The sequence below is a fragment of the Silurus meridionalis genome, chromosome 8, assembly GCF_014805685.1.
Source record: "Silurus meridionalis isolate SWU-2019-XX chromosome 8, ASM1480568v1, whole genome shotgun sequence".
Lineage (NCBI taxonomy): Eukaryota > Metazoa > Chordata > Actinopteri > Siluriformes > Siluridae > Silurus > Silurus meridionalis.
In genome coordinates, this window is record NC_060891.1 from 29,612,470 (window position 1) to 29,634,826 (window position 22,357).

At 43.8% G+C, this 22,357-nt stretch overlaps 1 protein-coding gene across 2 annotated transcripts in view; it reads right to left on the reverse strand.

Annotated features, from left to right (window-relative positions):
• Window positions 1–22,357, reverse strand: part of kcnh1a (potassium voltage-gated channel, subfamily H (eag-related), member 1a) — a 107,026-nt gene that overhangs the window by 19,691 nt on the left and 64,978 nt on the right. For both annotated transcript variants that reach the window (XM_046855822.1, XM_046855823.1), the window contains exons 8-9: window positions 12,280–12,479; window positions 238–490 (exon numbers count right to left, since the gene is read on the reverse strand). In XM_046855822.1, coding sequence (XP_046711778.1) covers window positions 238–490; window positions 12,280–12,479 — 453 coding nt within the window. The remainder of the gene's footprint in view (window positions 1–237; window positions 491–12,279; window positions 12,480–22,357) is intronic.

A 22,357-nucleotide genomic window follows, 5' to 3' on the forward strand; every position in this document is an offset into this window, starting at 1 on the left:
TGTGTGTGTGTGTGTGTGTGTGTGTGCATGAGTGTGTGTTTATGTATGAGAATGTGAGTTTGTATGTGTGTGTATGTCCATAAGTTTGAGAGGGTGTGTGTGCACAAGAGTGTGTGTTTGTGTGTGAGTTTGTATGCGTGTGTGAGAGTGTGAGTTTGTATGTGTGTGTGTGGGTATGTGTGTCTGTGCACGAGAGATTGTGTATTTGTGTGTGTGTCTCTTTCTCTCTTTTTTTACCCAGTATGGCGACGACCTCATCGTCCTGGATGACCTCGAGTGACCCCGAGACGACGAAACACAGTGTGTCGATGCTCTCCCCAGCGTGGTAGAACAGGTCTCCTGGAGCGCAGTGGATGGTCTGAAACTCCATGGCGAGCGCACGGAGACAACCGTCACTGGCCAAACGGAATGCAGGATGTTCCTTAAACACCTTCCTGTTCAGGTGCACACAGATATCAGCTCGCATATCTTTAGGGCAGATCTGCAGCACCTGAGGGGCAACACCACATCCTGTAATGGTTCTTCTCTGGAGATACTTTAATCTTATTATTAATGTATGTGCATATGTGTGTGTGTGTGTGTGTGTGTGTGTGTGTGTGTGTGTGTGTGTGTGTGTAGGTAGGTGGGGAAGGTATAGACATTGGTGTGTGTGTGAGTGTGTGAGGATATGGACACAGGAATGTGTGTGTAAGTGTGTGGATAGTGACACAGGAGTGTGTGTGTGTGTGTGTGTGTGTGTGTGTGTGTGAGAGTGAGTGTCTGTGTGGATATGAAAACAGGGCAGCATGTGATATATATGTAAGCATATGTACAGTGAATAAATATAAAGGCTATAACAGTGCAGAGACGTGTGGACATTGTTAAGAAGTACAGAAAGATGTTTTAAGGCGATGGCATTGAAGAGGAAATGTGCAGAAGTGGAAGGTTATAAGATTATGGCATTTAAGAAATGTGCAAGCTGAATAAACAAGTCTACTAATATATATATATATATATATATATATATATATATATATATATATATATATATATATACATACAGTAGCATTCCTGTATGTGATGCAGTGCCGTCTAAGGGCCTGAAGATCACTGGCATCCAGTATGGTTTTTCGGCCTTCACCCTTACGCACAGAGATTGTTTCAGATTCTCTGAATCAGTAAATGATATTATGCACAGGATGAGAACTTCAAATTCTTTGCATTTTTTTCTCTGAAAAACCTTTTAGTTTTAGTGGAGCAATATCAGAGGTGATGAGGAGGTGATGGGTAGGTATGGCCTTAAGGAGAGGAATGTGGAAGGGCAGATGGTGGTAGATTTTGCTAAAAGAATGGAAGTGGTGAACACTTATTTTAAGAAGAAGGAGGATCATAGGGTGACGTATAAGAGTGGAGAAAGGTGCACACAGGTGGACTATGTTCTATGCAGGAGATGCAACCTGAAGGAGATTGGAGACTGTAAGGTGTTGGCAGGGGACAGTGTAGCTAGACAGCATCGGATGGTGGTCTGTAGGATGGAAGCGAAGAAGAGAAGGAGAGTGAGGACTGAAAGAAGAAAACTGAAGGAGGAAGAGTGTAGTGTGAGGTTCAGGGAAGAGGTCAGACAGCGGCTCGGTGGAGGTGAAGAGGTGTTGGGCGATTGGGAAACTACTGCAGGAGTGATTAGGGAGGCAGCTAGAAAAGTACTTGGTGTGACATCTGGAAATAGAAAGGAAGACAAGGAGACATGGTGGTGGAATGAGGAAGTGCAGGAGAGCATAAGGAGAAAGAGGTTGGCAAAACAGAAGTGGGATAGACAGAGTGATGAGAAAAGTAAGCAGGAGTACAAGGAGATGCGGCAGCAGGTAAAGAGGGATGTGGCGAAAGCCAAGGAAAAGGCATATGAGACGTTGGACACTAAGGAAGGAGAAAAGTATTTATACCGAAAAGGATTTATACCGATTGGCCAGGCAGAGGGACCGAGCTGGGAAGGATGTGCTGCAAGTTAGAGCAATAAAGGATGGAGAGGGAAATGTGTTGACTAGTGAGGAGAGTGTGTTGAGAAGGTGGAGGGAGTATTTTGAGCAGCTGATGAATGAGGAAAATCAGAGAGAGAGAAGGTCGGATGATGTGGAGTTGGTAAAGCAGGATGTAGATAGGATTAGTAAGGAGGAAGTGAGAGCAGTGATTAAGAGGATGAACAGTGGAAAGTCGGTTGGACCAGATGACATACTTGTTGAAGCATGGAGATGTTTAGGAGAGATGGCAGTGGAGTTTTTAACCAGATTGTTTAACAAGATTCTGGAAGATGGGAGGATGCCTGAGGAATGGAGAAGGAGTCTGCTGGTACCGATCTTTAAGCATAAGGGAGATGTGCAGACCTGCAGTAACTACAGGGGAATTAAGTTGATCAGGGAAAGAGTAGTGGAAGCCAGGCTGAGAGAAGAGGTGACCATCTGTGAGCAACAGTATGCCAAGGAAGAGCACCACAGATGCCTTATTTGCTTTGAGGATGTTGATGGAGAAGTAAAGAGAAGGACAGAAGGAATTGCATTGTGTATTTATGGATTTAGAGAAAGCGTATGACAGGGTGCCGAGAGAGGAGCTGTGGTACTGTATGAGGAAGTCAGGTGTGTCAGAGAAGTATGTGAGGGTGGTGCAGGACATGTACGATGACATTGTGACAGCAGTGAAGTGTGCAGTAGGAACGACAAACTGGTTCAGGGTGAGGGTTGGACTACATCAAGGATTGGCCCTGAGCCCTTTCCTGTTTGCAGTGGTGATGGACAGGTTGATGGACGAGGTCAGACAGGAGTCTCCCTGGACTATGTTGTTTGCGGATGATATTGGGATTTGTGGTGAGAGTAGTGAGCAGGTTGAGAAGAGCCTGCTGAAGATATGGTGGAGGTGGTGATATGTGCTGGAGAGAAGGGGAATGAAAGTCATTAGGAGTAAGACAGAGGAGTTCAGGTACCTGGGGTCAACAGTGCAAAGTAATGGAGAGTATGTTAGAGAAGTAAAGAAAAGAGTGCAGGCAGGGTGGAGTGGGTGGAGAAGAGTGACAAGAGTGATTTGTGATAGTAGGGTATCTGCAAGAATAAAAAGGAAAGTTTATAAGACTGTGGTGAGACCTGCAATGTTGTATGGATTAGAGACAGTGGCATTGAGTAGAAGACAGGAGGTGGAGCTGGAGGTAGCAGAGCTGAAGATGTTAACGTTTTCGTTGGGAGTGACGAGGATGGACAAGATTAGAAATGAGTTTATTAGAGGGACAGCACATGTAGGATGTTTTGGTGACAAGGTGAGGGAGGCGAGATTGAGATGGTTCGGACATGTGCAGAGGAGGAACATGAATTATATTGGTAGAAGAATGCTGAGGATGGAGCCACCACGTAGGAGGAAAAGAGAAAGGCCAAGGAGGAGGTTCATGGATGTGGTGAGGGAAGACATGCAGGTAGTTGGTGTAAAAGAGGCAGATGTAGAGGACAGGGTGGTATGGAGACAGATGATCTGCTATGGCGACCCCTAATGGGAGCAGCCGAAAGACGAAGAAGAAGAAGAAGAGATATATATATATATATATATATATATATATATATATATATATATAAGATATATATATATATATATTCCAAGGTTACTGTTGGTAATACATGCATGGCACGGAAGGTTCCCCTGCTTAAACCAGCACATGTCCAGGCACATCTTAAGTTTGCCAATGACCATTTGGATGATCCAGAGGAGTCATGGGAGAAAGTCATGTGGTCAGATTAGATTAAAATAGAACTTTTGGGTCATAATTCCACTAAACGTGTTTGGAGGAAGAAGAATGATGAGTACCATCCCAAGAACACAATCCCTACTGTGAAGCATGGGCGTGGTAGCATCATGCTTTGGGGGTGTTTTTCTGCACATGGGCGACCGCACTGTATTAAGGAGAGGATGACTGGGGCCATGTATTGCGAGATTTTGGGGAACAACCTCTTTCCCTCAGTTAGAGCATTGAAGATGGGTCGAGGCTGGGTCTTCCAAGATGACAATGACCTGAAGCACACAGCCAGGATAACCAAGGAAGTGGCTCTGTAAGAAGCATATCAAGGTTCTGGCATGGCCTAGCCAGTCTCCAGACCTAAACCCAATAGAGAATCTTTGGAGGGAGCTCAAACTCCATGTTTCTCAGCGACAGGCCAGAAACCTGACTGATCTAGAGAAGATCTGTGTGGAGGAGTGGGCCAAAATCCCTCCTGCAGTGTGTGCAAACCTGGTGAAAAACTACAGTAAACATTTGACCTCTGTAATTGCAAACAAAGGCTCCTGTACCAAATATTAACATTGACTTTCTCAGGTGTTCAAATACTTATTTGCAGCTGTATCATACAAATAAATAGTTACAAAATCATACATTGTGATTTCTGGATTTTTTTTTTAGATTATGTCTCTCACATTGGACATACACCTATGATGACAATTTCAGACCCCTCCATGATTTCTAAGTGGGAAAACGTGCAAAATAGCATATATATATATATATATATATATATATATATATATATATATATATATATATATAGTGCAAATGACAGTATTGTGTGCGAGTTCTGATAGAGAGTTTACTAGAGAACTTTGTACTATATACTTTGTACTTTGAAATTTGTACTATATATATATATTACAAAGTTCTCTAGTAAACTCTCTATCAGAACTCGCACACAATACTGTCATTTGCACTACCAGTCACTCCCACACTTTATGTACATTACTGATCTGTATCCCTATTCATTACCCACACTGTCTATACTCTCTCATATTGTCTATATTGTCTTGTATAGTCTGTTCTTGTCTTGTCTTGTCTGTTTTGTCATGTATAGGTTTTATTTATGTCTTTTGAGAGTCACAAACAGCTAGAACCAAATTCCTTGTGTGTGTGTCAACCTGATATAAACCTGATATAAACCTGATTCTGATTATATATATATATATATATATATATATATATATATATATATATATATATATATATATATATATATATATATGCACATGCACACATTATATACACATATATACATGAATGTGAAATGTTGAGCAGAATGTACAGTAAGGATATAAAGATATAAAAGATACATATAGATAAAAAATAGTGCAGATGTAATGAGGAGTAAAAAAAGATATACTATGTAATATGTACATGCATTGTACAGAGGTTATATACAGTGTTTTTTCTTTTACTGATCTAACGGTGTAGTTCAGAGTTCAGTAGTGTGATGGTGGATGGAAAAAAGCTGTCCCTGAACCTGCTGGTTCTGGTGTGTATGTTCCTGTATCTTCTTCTTGATGGAAGGAGGTTAAACAGTTTATGATTGGGATGTGAAAAGTCCTTGATAATGTTGTGAGCTCTGCGCAGACATCTGCTGTGGTGTTCAATGGCAGGTAGTTGGGTGCCAGTGATGAGTTGGGCGGTTTTGACCACCCTTTGCAGGGCTTTACGCTTACACACAGTGGAGCCTCCATACCATACAGTGATGGAGTTGGTCAGGATGCTCTTGATGATGTAGCGGTAGAAACTCATTAAAATCCCTGGGGACAGATGAGCTTTCTTAAAACTTCTCAAAAAGTACAGGCGTTGTTGTGCTTTCTTAACCAGAGCTGAAGTGTTCTTGTGCCAGGACAGATCCTCAGAGATGTGAACTCCCAGAAACTTAAAGCTGGAGACTCGCTCTACCTTAGTTCCATTGATGTTGACTGGTAGATGTCTCCTGCTGTTGGATTTCCAAAAAGTTGACGATGAGCTCTTTAGTCTTTAAGATGTTGAGGGTCAGGTTGGTGGTAGCACACCATGTCAGGCTTCAGATCTCTTTTCTGTGGGCCGATTCGTCGTTGTTGTCAATCTGGCCGATCACAGTGGTGTCATTTGCATACTTGATAAAAATGTTGGAGTTATGCAGAGGAGCACTATCGTGGGTGAACAGGGATTAGAGTAGTGGTCTTAGAACACAGCCCTGTTGGATGCCAGTGTCCAAAATGAGGGTTAAGGATACCTGGTTGCCCAAACTAACAGATTGAGGTCTATTGGTGAGATAGTCCAGAATCCATCTGCAAGTGGAGGTGCAGATACCCGGGTCACTAAGCTTAGCGATCAGTACAGTGGGGAGGACTGTATTTAACGCAGAGCTAAAGTCAATAAACAGCATTCTGATGTGGGTATTGCTTTTATTCAGATGGTTGAGGGCTGAATGAAGAGCTGTGCAAACTGCATCCTCTGTTGACCTGTTCGGGCATTGGTCTGGTGTAGGTGGTCAGGTTTTTTTGCCCTAGTTAAAATCACTAATGACCTGTTTTTAGCTTCAGACCAAGGCTTAATCTCTCTGTTAGTTTTACTAGATCTTAGTGCTGCATTTGACTCTATAGATCATGATCTCCTCCTAGATCACTTACAAAATTATATTGGCATTCAGGGACAGGCATTAAGCTTGTTTAAATCCTACCTGTCCAATGGTTACCACTTTGTAGACTTAAATGGAGAGCTATCCAGGTTAATGCTAGAAAAAATGTTGGCGTGCCACAAGGTTCAGTTCTGGGACCCCTGCTTTTCACAATATACATGCTTTCCTTAGGAAATATTATTAGAAGACATGGAATTAGCTTCCACTGTTATGATGATGATACCCAGCTATATATCTCATCAAAATCAGGCAATACAGCTCAATTAGCTTGGATAACTAAGTATGTTAAAGAAATAAGAGATTGGATGACCCATAACTTTCTACTTTTAAATTCTGATAAGATGGAGATTTTGCTTATCGGCCCAAAAACCAGTACACAGAAGCTCTAGCATTTTCACCTGCATTTAGACGGATGTTCTGTAACTACTAGTTCAACAGTAAAAGACCTGGGAGTTATTTTAGACAGCGAAAGATTTTTCTAAGCTAAGAAACATGTTGTCTATATCTGATGCATAGAAGCTCTTCCATGCTTTCATGACCTCCAGAATAGACTATTGTAATGCATTACTAGGTGGATGTCCTGCATCATTAATAAACAAGCTTCAGTTATTTCAGAATGCTGGAGCAAGAGTTCTCACAAGGTCGAGAAAATATGATCATATAACCCCAATCTTCTCATCCCTACTCTGGCTTCCTGTTAAGTTTCGAATCGACTACAAACTACTACTTCTTACTTATAAAACACTAAATGGTTTGGCTCCCATGTATCTATCCAGTCTTTTAACACGCTACAATCCGTCACGCTCCCTGAGATCTTAAAACTCTGGACTTCTAGTAGTTCCTAGAATAGCAAAGTCCACTAAAGGCGGTAGATCATTTTCACCTTTAGCTCCTAAACTTTGGAATAGTATTCCCGACATTGTTCAGTGCTCAGACACACTCTCCCAGTTTAAGTGCAGATTAAAAACGTATCTTTTTAGCAAAGCCTACACATAACACACATCACATCATAACCTTGTGCTCCAGAACATCTGATCACATGCACATTAATTCAATTCAATTCAATTCATTTTTATTTGTATAGCGCTTTTAACAATGAATATTGTCTCAAAGCAGCTTTACACAGATAATGTGGTGATTAAACGTAAATATGTTCTTTGTAAGTATGTTTGTCCCTGATGAGCAACTGTGGCAAGGAAAAACTCCCCGAGATGGCATAAGGAAGAAACCTTGAGAGGAACCAGACTCAAGAGGGAACCCATCCTCATCTGGGTTGCACCAAATGTCCATTTAAAGCAGATATAAAATGCTGCGGGGTACAGTGATGGCGATCAGAAGCAAACTGCACTCCCGAGTCAGTGCAGCAGACCGCCGACACCAACTACAGTTCAATCCGTCCTCAAAGCACCCGTTCTACTCCGGAATCACATGGAACCACCCAAGGTGTTGATGAGAGACCGTCCCAAGCTGCACAGAAGTGTGAAGATCCACGAAGGGGAGAGGGGCTGGATCAGTGGTCACTGGAGCCTCAGGAGCATGTTTAACTCGACCGAGAGAGAGAGAGAGAGAGAGAGAGAGAGAGAGAGAGAGAAAGAGAGAGGGTGACAGGAAGAGAAGGATATGGATTATTAAGTGTCCCTATTGGTGTATGAAAGTTAATGTCACTGTGCAGTTTGGACTCCGGCAAGACTCGCTATGGCAGCATAACTAAAAGGGAGAACCAGAAGGTAACACAGACATGAGGGATCTCTGGGATAAGAGACGACCCACCACACCACCGTCAACAAACCCGAGTGAAGTGTGAATGTGAGGGGAGGACAGCATACAAATATACCAGTTCACCAAACACTCTATATCCATGTTCCCTCCAGATCTGAGCCTTTACCTAAGAAAAATCTACTGATAAAAGGCTTGACTAAATAAATGTGTTTTCAACCTCGACTTGAACCCTGAGACTGTGTCCGAGTCCCGAACACTGGTTGGAAGGCTGTTCCATAACTGTGGGGCTTTATAAGAGAAAGATCTGCCCCCTGCTGTAGTCTTCATTATTTGAGGAACCAACAGATAGCCAGCACCTTTTGATCTAAGTAGGCGTGGAGGATCATACTGGTACAGAAGTTCACTCAGATACTGTGGTGCGAGACCGTTAAGTGCTTTATACGTCAGTAGTAATATTTTATAATCAATGCGAGATTTGATTGGGAGCCAGTGTAGACTGATTAAAACAGGGGTGATGTGGTCATATTTCCTAGACCTAGTGAGGACTCTTGCTGCTGCATTCTGAACTAACTGAAGCTTATTTATGCACTTACTCGCACACCCAGACAGTAAAGCGTTACAGTAGTCTAATCTAGAAGTAACAAAAACATGAACTAGTTTTTCTGCATCCTGTAACGACATCATATCTCTAATTTTAGCAATATTTCTAAGGTGAAAATATCATTATCAACTTGTTCTGTTAATATTATGAACAGCAGCTACGCTAATATCTCTCCACTGCCTCTCTTTCTCTACCTATCCCGAGGCATACTGAGGTTTGGCCAGCTAAGATTATGGACCTTTACAGAAGTATATGCCGAACTTGCAAAGTCCCAATTGGATCCCACTACATGTGTGGAGTTTTGACATTGGACCTCCTGGAGTGTTTAAAGTCTCTGGAATGGAGAAGCTGGTGTTGGATCTGTGATGATCACAAATGTTGAGCTATTTTATGAGTTGCTCAGTAGCTCCTAGGTTTATAACCATAAAGACTGTATAAGACTGTAGAAAGAACATTATCTATAATCACACTCTCCAGTGCTCATGTTAATTCTCACTCTCCAGTGTTCTGTATTGTTGAAAGATTTATGATCAAACTCTTGATGTCACCCAAATGAGGAAGGGTTCCCCTTTTGAGTCTGGTTCCTCTCAAGGTTTCTTCCTCATAACATCTAAGGGAGTTTTTCCTTGCCACAGTTGCCAAGGCATGTTCATCAGGGACAAATGCACACCGTTCACCTTGACTGTTGATTTCTGTAGAGCTGCTTTGAGACAATGTCTGTCATGTCTGTCCATGGTTGAGGTGAAATGCCTTATGCCTTGATCGAAACGAGCAAAAAAAGTGATGGAGTTCGTTTGGTTGGAAGGCACTGCTGGTTGGTTAAGCTGTAGGTTTGTAGTCCGTAATGGTCTGGATGCCTTTCCACATGCGTCTGAAGTCAGGTATTATGTTAAGCTTGAATGTGAGCTTGGCTCACCTGATGCCTCTTTTCAGATTGGCCCTGGCTCTGTTGTAGTCCTCTACATTGCCAGATTTAAAGGCAGCATCTCTTGCTTTCAACAGGAGACTGACTTCAGAGTTCATCCATGGCTTCTGATTAGAAAAGCATTTTACGTGTGTGACGGTGGTTGATATGGTCCAAAACATATGATGTGTAAATGTCCATGTTTGTGTGAGAGTCCAGTGTGGCCTGTGAGGCAAACATGTTCCAGTCAGTATCCTGAAACTTTTGCTGTACAGAAAAAATGGCTCCCTCCGTCCATACCTTTACTGTCCTCACAACCATTTTCACCCGTTTGATCAGCTGTGTGTATTTGGGTAGCATGAACAAAGAGCGGTGATCAGACTGACCCAATTGGGGGAGGGAAATGGCCGTGTATGCCCCAGGTATGTTTGTGTACACCTGGTCCAGTGTTTTGTCCCCTCTGGTAGAGCAGGAGACATTGCATTGAAATTTAGGTAAAACAGATCTCAGGTTGGAGTGGTTGAAATCTCCAGCAACAACGATAGCTCCTCGGGGATGTGCAGACTGTTGTTTGCTGATATCTGTGTGAAGTTCCTCCACACTGCAGTCACAACAATGGCTGAGAATTCTCTCTGTAAATAAAAGGGTCTGCACTTAATCATCAAATACTCTAAATGAACAGAGTAATGACTTACAGTAACAGTAGAGTCTGTGCACCATGATTTGTTAACATAAATGCACAGTCCTCCACCTCTGCGCTTACCAGAGTCCTCTGCCGTCGAAAAACACTGCGACCCCCGAGCTCAATGGTGCTGCTGAGAATGTTGTTGTTGAGCTGTTGAGCCATGTTTCCGTAAAAATCATGACATTACATTCCTTAATCCGCTTGTGTGATGTTATCCCGAGCAGCAGCTCATCCATTTTGTTTGTGAGAGACCGTGCATTGGCAAGGAAGATGCTTGGAATGCACCACGCTGTCTGAGATCCTCCAGCACTGCTCGACCGGGACCACCTTCTCTCAGAATGAGAGGTAAGTACACTTCAAGGCTCTTCTCTGTTCTGGCACCAAGGTGGTGGAATGAACTTCCCCTAGATGTCCCCTAGACAGCGGAGTCCCTGACTATCTTCAAGCGACGACTTAAGACCTACCTCTTCCTGAGACACTTAAATTAGCACTTTCCAAGTTTGTAGAATTCTAGGGTTATATTATATTAGGTTTGTAATCTGGTGTACCAGTGGGGATTTATTCATTACTAGAGACTCAAAGCACTTTTGTACGTCGCTCTGGATAAGGGCGTCTGCTAAATGCCGCAAATGTAAATGTTGGAATAGATGGTTGACATGGGTTAAGCCTTAGCCTAGCCCTGATGCCGCCTAGCTTCCCCCTCCTTTGTTTACGATCTCGGCACCGGCGATGTTGTTTTGCTGTGGACCGAGCTGGATCAGCGGTCCGTGGTGTTCGAGCGATTTCCCAAGGGAGTTAAAAGTTCATTAAAAGCCCGTATCTGTAGTTGTGGCCGATGTCTAATAATTGTCGGCTGTATGAGATATGTGCAAGTCTGTTCTGAGTGAATAAGCTTGCAGTTTTTGGAGAAATTACTACTGAATTGCAAAATCTGGAGAGACGCTGGGCCTCAAGTTGTGCACGTGCTGCCATCTTGGTCCCAGCTATCCTTATGTCTGTGTTACCTTCTGGTTCTCCATTTTAGTTCTGCTACCAAAGTGAATCTTACCAGAGTCCCAACTGCACAGTGACATTAACTTTCATACAACAATAAAGACACATAATAATCCATATTCTTCTCCTCCTGTCACCCTCTCTCTCTCTCTCTCTGTCACCTCTCTCTGTCACCTCTCTCTCTCTCTCTTTCTCTCTATTTCACACACACCCCTCTTCTCTCTGCTCACTTCACACTTCTGCTTATTTCGTCCTGGTATGCCTCTGGATAGTGTTCTCTTCAATTAGAGGCGACTCTGTGCAGCTGGGGACAATGCCCTGAGGTTCCATTAAATTCTGGAGTAAGAACAGGAGCTTTGAGGATGGATTTGGACTAAAGTTAATATCAACAGTCTGCTACACTGACTCAGGACTACAGTTTGCTTCTGATCTTCATCACTGCACTTCAACATCGTTTATCTGTAATAAATGGACATTTGGTGGCACCCAACTGAGGATGAGGTTCCCTCTTGAGTCTGGTTCCTCTCAGGGTTTCTTCTCTCTGCATCTCAGGAAGTTTTTCCTTCACCACAGTCTCCACCAGCTTATTCATCAGGGACAAACTTACACTTATAAGGAACATATTAATTTTATCACCACATTATCTGTGTAAAGCTGCTCTGAGACAATGTTCATTGTTAAAAGCGCAATACAAATAAACATGAATTGAATTGAATATGAACATAGGTGTGTATGTGTGTGTGTGTGTGTGTGTGTTGGGGGGTATAGACATGGGTGTACATGTCTGTGTGTGGGGGTATGGACATGGGTGTGTGTGTGAGAATATGGACACAGGTGTGTGCGAGGGTATTTACATGGGTGTACGTGCGTGCACGTGTGGGTGTATGGACAGGTTTGTGTGCTTGCATGTGTGTGTGTGTGTGTGTGTGTGTGTGTGTGTGTGTGTGTGTGTGTGTACCTTGTCTTTGTCGATGCCCCTGGACATGGACCAGGTGGAGGCAATGTAGTCCATTACTCTTTCACTCAGGCCTTTAGGAACCTGGTAGAGTTTGAGGAAATCCCTCACACTGTTCAGCATCTCGTGATAGCGGTTTGTGTTTGCGTACATCTGCTGGAAGATCGTGGTCACATTACCAAAGATGGTGGCATAGAGGAGCGCTAGAGGGAGTGGGAGGGAGAGAGCGAGAGAGAGAGTGAGTGAGAGAGATTTTTGTTTACTTTTTTTTACATTTATTTGACACGTTATAACACGTTAAATACCAGATCATATCAGTTAAATAAATCAATAGATAAATAAACACATTTAATAAAATGACAAAAAGACAAATACAATCAGAGAATGACAGTTAAAGGTTAGAGTTCAGTTCTGGTGCAAAGTGCAGTTCTTCCTCTTTCACAGAAAACAGAACTTCTCCACACTATCACACAGCCTCAAACATCTTCAACTTCCCCTATTGATGAACCAGCCGCTGACAATTAAAACCCAAAAACTCTTAAAACAGCAGTTAAAACATTTACGTCAGACTGGAATTCCACTGTTACAGCTAGGTCATCTGCATACGCTGACAGGTAGAGTAAAGCATTAGAGTGTGGAATATTGAAACCAGAAAGTTGATTTCTTAGTTTGATCAAAAGAGGTTCAATAGTTAAAGTGTACAGCATGCCTGACAGTGAACAGTCCTGCCTGATCCCTCTGTACACTCTATAAGGGGCAAATAAACCACCATTAACATTAAGTACACTCTCAATTTGACAGTACAGCACCTTGATCATGGTTATGAAACCAGGGTTGAATCCGAAGCTTTCCAGCACCTTCCACAAGTATTCATGTTTCAAATCAAATCAAATTTTATTTGTCACATACACATACATACAGGGTACAACATGCAGTGAAATGCTTTTTACGACAGTCCGGTATGGAAAAAGAAGGCAGATAAATAAAGTATAAAACTATATAAAATATAAAATATATAAAGATATAGTATATGAAAAAAAAGGTATATATATATACAAGGTATGCTTATGGCAGCAAACAGTAAATCAGTAAAAAATGTAAGGTGGTTTATGTGATTGTCCTTAAAGTGTCTGTGTGGTATAAAAATGACCGTGTGTGGTATGGTATAAAGTATAAAGTGCACTGTGTTGTGCGAGTCCAGAGCTAAAGTGACAGTCCAGAGTTTAAAGTGTCGTAGTACGAAAAGAAAAATATGTGCAGAGAAAAAGTGTGATGATGGAGAGAGTGGGACAGTTTTTAGATCCTGGGTGTTTCCTGGTTCAAACTCCGAATGGTCATTGTTGGGATGGCGGAGGTCCTTCACAATCTTACTGGCTCTGGTCCGGCACCCCGTGCTGTAGATGTCCTAAAGGTAAGGGAGCTTGGTGTGGATGGTACGTTCAGCTGAACGCACCACCCTCTGGAGGGCTCACCGGTCCTGCATGGAGCTGTTCCCGAACCAGGAATTGATGCTACCTGTCAGGACGCTCTCAATGGTGCAAGTGTAGAAAGTCTTTAGCACCTGAGATGGTAGTTTAAAGTCCCTTAAGCATCTCAGATTGTACAGACGCTGCCGGGCCTTCTTCACCAGGGTGTTGATGTGACACTCCAAGATGGCGCTGGTGAGATCGGCTGCCGTCACGACTGCTCCGGCTACGTTTTTTCTTTTTTTGTTTATTTTATACTTTAATTTAATTAGTTACAGTTCCATCTACACAAGATGGACATCATTAGATATGACAGAGACACTTTTATATCTATTGGTGTACAATGCACTCACCTTTTTCGCCGCTTTTAAACCCGGACCCATGCTGGCCGAGCGAGATCCTGAGGGAGAACAAAGGATGCGACCCGTACCGGCGTCCGCGAGGGAAACGAGCCTGTGTCAGGAACAGGCTGAGGGCTGCCTTACCTAGTATCCTGTTAAGTAATGTCCAGTCACTGGAGAAGAAGCTCGACAAACTCAGGGCAAGGGTCAAGTTCCAGAGGGACATTCGAGACTGCAACCTTCTCTGCTTCACCGAGACATGGCTGAACCCAGCGGTACCGGACCACGCCATCCAGCCGGCCGAGTTTTTCTCGGTTTAAAGCATGGACAGAACACTGGAGTCGGGGAAGTCAAGAGGAGGTGGAGTGTGTCTGATGGTGAACAACCACTGGTGCAACAGCACGAGCATTGTTCCTCTTTCACGCTCCTGCACACCAAATCTGGAACTACTGACCATCAAATGTCGGCCCTTCTATCTACCTCAGGAATTCAGCTCGGTCATAGTCAGTGCCGTTTATATTCCACATCAAGCGGACACGGACACTGCAATATGGGACTTAAATGCATCGCCAAACACAGCATCGGCCGTGCTCATTGTGGTCGGAGATTTCAACAGTGCCAACCTCAAGCGCACACTACCGAACTTTCATCAGCACATCACCTGCCCCACCAGGGGCGAAAGGACACTGGACCACTGTAACACAGCACTAAAGAACAGCTACAAGGCACAATCACGTCCACCGTTTGGGAAATCGGACCATGCCGCCATCTTCCTCATGCCTGTTTACAAACAAAGGCTAAAACAGGAAGCTCCGGTTCAGAGGAAGGTTGCGCGCTGGACTGACCAATCGGTGGCCGCTCTGCAGGGCACTTTGGATGACGCAGATTGGGACATGTTCAGGCGCAGCTCTGATGACGTCAACATGTTTACGGAAGCGGTTGTGGGATTCATCGGAAAACTAGCGGATGATAGGGTGCAAAAAAACACTATCAGAACGTTTCCCAACCAGAAGCCGTGGGTGGATAAAACCATCCGCGACGCTCTGAGACGCTCTGAGAACCCGCTCCGCTGCCTACAACAAGGGGCTCACCACCAGGGACATGGAGGAGTACAAGGCTACAGCTTACAGTGTTCGCAGAGCAGTGAAGGATGCAAAGCGGCGCTACGGGAGAAAACTAGAGTCACAGTTTCAACATGAAGGTTGTAGGAGCATGTGGCAGGGACTAAGAACAATAACGGACTATAGAACACCATCTTCTAGAATGGTGAATGCGGATGCTTCTCTGGCAGATGAGCTTTTACGCTCATTTCGAGGCTGCAGCTAACCACGCCAGCGGTGCTAGCGGCACAAACAGCGTGCAAGCCAGACAGGTAAACACGTTCACCATCTCAGAGCATGATGGGAGGAGGGCATTCAAGAGGGTGAATACCAGAAAGGCAGCAGGACTAGATGGCATCACAGGTCGGGTTCTGAAACCCTGCGCTGACCAGCTAGCACCAGTGTTCACTGAGATATTCAACCTCTCACTGGAACAGTCTGTTGTCCCCTCATGTTTCAAACAGTCCACCATTGTTCCTGTCCCGAAGAAACCCCAGCCCGCCTGCCTTAACGACTATCACCCTGTAACTCTGACCTCAGTAGTGATGAAGTGCTTCGAGAGACTGGTCAGAGACGGCATCAGCTTCTCCATGCCAGAGCCTTTAAACACTTCAGGAGGTCCAATGTCAAACTCCACACATGCAGTGGGATCCAATTGGCACTGGTACGTCTTTAGATGGTTCAGGATGTTTGCGAGTTTGGCATCTACTTCTTTAAAGTCCATAATCTTCATGAGGTGGGACGTGACTGGAGCTGGCCAAACCTCAGGAAGCCTCGGGATGGAGAGAGAAAGAGAAGCAGTGGAGAGCAATTAGCGTAGCTGCTGTTCATGATATTAACAGCACAAGTTGATAATGTGCATGTGATCAGATGTTCTGGAGCACAAGGTTATGATGTGATGTGTGTTATGTGTAGGCTTTGCTAAAAAGATATGTTTTTAATCTACACTTAAACTGGGTGAGTGTGTCTGAGCCCCGAACACTATCAGGAAGACTATTCCAGAGTTTAGGAGCTAAATGTGAAAATGCTCTACCACCTTTTGTGGACTTTGCTATTCTAGGAACTACTAGAAGCCCAGAGTTTTAAGATCTCAGGGAGCGTGACGGATTGTAGCGTGTTAAAAGACTGGAGAGATACATGGGAGCCAATCCATTTAGTGCTTTATAAATGAGTAGCAGTAGTTTGTAGTCTATTCGAAACTTAACCGGAAGCCAATGTAGGGACGATAAGATTGGGGTTATGTGGTCATATTTTCTTGACCTAGTAAGAACTCTTGCTGCCGCATTCTGAACTAACTGAAGCTTGTTTATTAATGACGCAGGACATCCACCTAGTAACGCATTACAGTAGTCTATTCTGGAGGTCATAAACGCATGGACGAGCTTCTCTGCATCGGATATAGACAACATATTTCTTAGCTTAGAAATATTTCTAAGGTGAAAGAAGGCTGTTTTTGTAACTTAGTTGATATGATTTTTAAAAGATAAGTTGCTGTCTAAAATAACTCCCAGGTCTTTTACTGTTGAACTAGTGGTTACAGAACATCCGTCTAAATGCAGGTTGAGATGCTGGAGCTTCTGTATACTAGTTTTTGGGCCGATGAGCAAAATCTCTGTCTTATCAGAATTTAAAAGTAGAAAGTTATGGGTCATCCAATCTCTTATTTCCTTAACACACTCAGTTATCCGGGTTAATTGAGCTATATCGCCTGCTTTAGATGAGATATATAGTTGGGTATCATCAGCATAACAATGGAAGCTAATTCCATGCCTTCTAATAATATTTCCTAAGGGAAGCATGTATATTGTGAAGAGCAGGGGTCCTAGAACTGAACCTTGTGGCATGCCATAGTTCACTAGCATTAGCCTGGATAGCTCTCCATTTAAATCTACAAAATGGTAACGATCAGACAGGTAGGATTTAAACCAGCTTAATGCCTGTCCCTGAATGCTGATGTAATTCTGTAAGCGATCTAGGAGATCATATAGTGATATAGTGATATAGTGATCTATAGTGTCGAACGCAGCACTAAGATCTAGTAAAACTAACATCGAGATGAAGCCTTGGTCTGAAGCTAAAAACAGGTCATTAGTGATTGTAACTAGGGCAGTTTCTCTACTATGATGGGGCCTAAAACCTGACTAAAACTCCTTTAAGATATTGTTTTCTTGCAAGTGGAAACATAACTGGGCAGCAACAATCTTTTCTAAAATTTTAGACATAAATGGCAGATTTGAAATTAGTCTGTAATTCGATAGCGTGTTTGGATCCAGATTAGGTTTTTTAATGAGGGGCTTAATAACTGCTAGCTTGAGGGATTTAGGGACATGACCTAACGATAGTGAGGAGTTAATAATATTCAGAAGAGACTCACCAGCTGTTTATAACACTTCCTTTAGAAGATTTGTTGGAATTGGATCTAACCGACATGTTGTTGATTTAGCTTTGATAATAACATCATACAGCTCTTCCTGTCCTATACATGTAAAATAGTGGAGTTGTGGAGTTAAAGGTAACACTGTCTCAGGAGATGGTCTCAGAGGTTGAACTGTCACAATTGTTTTTCTAATGTTATCTATTTTTTCAGTGAAGAAATTCATAAAGTCCTCACTACTAAACTGTGATGGAACACAATTAAAAAAGTAACCTGGGATTGTTTTTGTTGTTTTCTATGAGTTCGCTCAGATGTTCAGCTCTAGCAGCTTTTAGCACCTGTCTGTAGCTGAGCATACTGTCTTTATACGCAATTCTAAATACCTCCAATTTAATTTTCCCCATTATCTCTCCAGATTACAGGCTGTTCTCTTGAGGGCATGCTTATGACTATTATGCCAAGGTGCAGGTGCTTGTTCTCTAACCTTTTTTAACCGGATGGGGGCAACAGTGTCTAATGTGCTAGTAAGGATAAGGTCTATGTTGTTAGCCATTTTATCAAGATCATTAGTAGTTGTGGGTTTAGTGAGAAATTTAGATAAATCAGGCAGGTTATTTATGAATCTGTCCTTAGTGGTCGGAACAATAGTCCTACCAGGTCGATAGCATGGTGCAACACGGCTAATCTGCTCTACTGGTAGTGTGTACAGTATAAGATAATGGATAAAGGTAAAATATCTATATCAGTGACGTCTGCTCCGTGGGATATTATTAAGTCTAATGTGTGGTTGAAGCGATGAGTTGGTCTGGTGACGGCGATTCCATCAACTTGGAGGAGTACACGTCATCAGTGACCTGCTACATCAGCAAGTGCGTTGATGATGTGACCATCTCCAAGACCATCACTACACGCTCCAACCAGAAGCTGTGGATGACTGCAAATGTGCGTGCGCTGTTGAAACAAAGACACTCTGCCTTCAGAACAGGGGACAAGACGACCTTAAAAACAGCAAGGGCCAAACTGTCTCGTGCCATCGGTGTCAGCCAGCGGCGCGGGCACTTCCGGTGCTTCCACTTCCGGGGTAGCGCGAACCCGCAACCGTCCAGGCCACCATCTTGCCATCACATAAATAGACACGGTTTTCTCACGCTCGCTGCCAGATTGTCTCGCTTCCGTGTTTTTTGTTGAGACTTCCCTGCCCCTCGGTTTTGTTTTTTCCCGCATTTTGCTTTCAGTTTTGGATCTTCGGGTTTTCTTTTCTTCTTTGTTTTTCCGCGGTTTCGTGCCGTGCCGCCCATCGCGCCTTTTCTTTGTTTTTTCATTTTATTTCATTCACAAATTCCCTCTCTCCTATTTTCTCGGGGTTTTGCTCGCCTAGCGGTCGTGTGGTTTTTTTGTTCTCTCTGTTTGTGTGACTATTTCACCTGGAGGACTGTACGTTTTTGCCCCTGTTTGTGGATATTTTCTTCCTGGGAGCTGTGAGTTTTTGGACACTTTGTTTTTTGTGGATTACTTTACACAGGGGACCATAAGTTTTCGGACACCTTGCTTTTGTGTGGATTACTTTACACAGTGGTCCATAAGTTTTCGGACACCTTGCTTTTGTGTGGATTACTTTACACAGGGGACCATACGTTTTTGGACACTTTGCTCTTGTGTGTTTTTTGTGTGAATTACCTTACCCTGAGGACCATAAGTTTTTGGACACTTTGTTTTTGTGTGCTTTCTTGATTATTGCATTAAAGACTTCTGTTTTGCTTTATTGCTGCATCCTGCATTTGGGTCCTACTTTTGCACCACTGACAATCGGAGAGGCGAAGCACGCACACGTGAAGAAAATCCACGACCACTTCCAGGACAGTGGAGACACTCGGCGCATGTGGCAGGGCATCCAGGCGATCACAAATTACAAGACCACATCACCTGCTTGTGACCGTGTCGCCTCCCTCCCAGATGCGCTGAACGACTTCTACGCCCGGTTTGAGGTACAGAACAACGTGGTGGCGAGGAAGACCATCCCTTCTCCCACTGACCAGGTGCTCTGTCTAACCACACCTGAAGTGAGGAAAACTCTATGCCGAGTTAACCCACGGAAGTCTGCTGGACCTGACAACATTCCTGGCAGAGTGCTCAGGGAATGTGCAGAACAACTAGCAGATGTCTTCACTGACATCTTCAACATCTCCCTGAGCAGCAACGTTGTTCCCACGTGCCTCAAGACAACGACCATTGTTCCTGTGCCAAAGAAATCGACTGTCTCCTGCCTCAATGACTATCGTCCCGTCGCCCTCACACCCATCGTGATGAAGTGCTTTGAGAGGCTCGTCATGAGGCACATCAAGACACAGCTTCCACCCTCCCTGGACCCCATGCAGTTTGCGTATCGTCCAAACCGTTCCACGGACGATGCCATCTCCACAACCCTCCATCTGGCCCTCACCCACCTGGATAACAAGGACTCATATATACGAATGCTGTTAATTGATTTTAGCTCAGCATTCAACACAATCATTCCTCAGCACCTGATCGAGAAGTTGAATCTTCTGGGCCTGAACACCTCTCTCTGCAACTGGATCCTGGACTTCCTGACTGGGAGACCTCAGTCAGTCCGGATCGGGAACAGCATCTCCAGCACCACCACACTGAGCACTGGGGCCCCCCAGGGCTGTGTGCTCAGCCCACTGCTGTTCACTCTGCTGACTCACGACTGTGCACTAATGCACAGCTCAAATCATATCATCAAGTTTGCCGATGACACGACTGTGGGTAGACTAATCAGCAAGAACGACGAGTCAGCATATAGAGAAGGGGTGCAACGGTTAACTGCCTGGTGTGGAGCAAACAACCTGTCTCTGAACGTGGACAAAACGAAAGAGATGGTTGTGGACTTCAGGCGAGCACAGAGCGACCAATCTCCACTGATTATTGATGGATCCTCTGTGGAGATCGTCAAGAGCACCAAATTCCTTGGTGTTCATCTGACAGACAACCTCACCTGGTCACTTAACACCAGCTCCATCACCAAGAAAGCCCAGCAGCGTCTCTACTTCCTAAAAAGGCTGAGGAAAGCCCACCTCCCTCCCCCCATCCTGACCATGTTCTACAGAGGGACCATTGAGAGCATCCTGAGCAGCTGCATCACTGCCTGGTTTGGGAATTGCACTGTCTCGGATCGGAGGACAGCTGAGAAGATCATCGGAGTCTCTCTCCCCTCTATCATGGACATTTACACTACACGCTGCATCTGCAAAGCACACAGCTTGGTGGACGATCACACACACACCCGTCACACACACTTTTTACACTCCTACCATCAGGAAAACGGTTCCGAAGCATTCGGGCTGTCACAACAAGACTGTTCAACAGTTTCTTTCCACAAGCCACCAGGCTTCTCAATACACAGAAGTTTTTTTTGCACTAAATTGTTCTGTTCTGTTTGTATTCTCTCCTGGGTATAGTTTTTACATTTCTCCTTACACAGTACTGTATAATCAAGTATACAGCAGGTTTACTAGTCAGCGCTATACTTGGTTTTTTAACTTTTGTCTTGTCTTGTGTTGTCTGTCTGCACTGTCTACTGTACTGTTTTTTTTGTTTGCACCGTTTGCACCAGGTTGCACTCGATGCACTTTATGTTTGTGTTGTAGCTCTATGCTGTTGTTGGGGTTATTCTGGCTATCTGTTGGTTCCTCAAATAATGAAGACTACAGCAGGGGGCAGATCTTTCTCTTATAAAGCCCCACAGTTATGGAACAGCCTTCCAATCAGTGTTCGGGACTCAGACACAGTCTCAGTGTTCAAGTCGAGGTTGAAAACGTATTTATTTAGTCAAGCCTTTTATCAGTAGATTTCTCTTAGGTAAAGGCACAGATCTGGAGGGAACATGGATATAGAGTGTTTGGTGAACTGGTATATTTGTATGCTGTCGTCCCCTCACATTCACACGTTCACTCAGGTTTGTTGACGGTGGTGTGGTGGGTCGTCTCTTATCCCAGAGATCCCTCATGTCTGTGTTACCTTCTGGTTCTCCCTTTTAGTTATGCTGTCATAGCGAGTCTTGCCGGAGTCCAAACTGCACAGTGACATTAACTTTCGTACACCAATAGTTACATAATAATCCATATCCTTCTCTTCCGTCACCCTCTCTCTCTCTCTCTCTCTCTCTCTCTCTCTTCGGTCGAGTTAAACATGCTCCTGAGGCTCCAGTGACCAGTGTTCCTGCCCCTCTCCTCCTTGGATCTTCACACTTCTGTGCAGCTCGGGACGGTCTCTTAATTCCGGAGTAGAACGGGTGCTTTGAGGACGGATTGGACTGTAGTTGGTGTCGGCGGTCTGCTGCACTGACTCGGGAGTGCAGTTTGCTTCTGATCATCATCACTGTACCCCACAACATTGTATATCTGCTTCAAATGGACATTTGGTGCAACCCAGATGAGGATGGGTTCCCTCTTGAGTCTGGTTCCTCTCAAGGTTTCTTCCTTATGCCATCTCGGGGAGTTTTTCCTTGCCACAGTTGCTCATCAGGGACAAACATACTTACACAGAACATATTTATGTTTAATCACCACATTATCTGTGTAAAGCTGCTTTGAGACAATGTTCATTGTTAAAAGCGCTATACAAATAAAAATGAATTGAATTGAATTGAAATTGAAGTCTTTGAGGGTCAGAATTCTAGCTGATAGACAGGTGTTCAAATACTTATTTGCAGCTGTATCATACAAATAAATAGTTAAAAAATCATACATTGTGATTTCTGGATTTTTTTTTTTTAATCATGTCTCTCACAGTGGACATGCA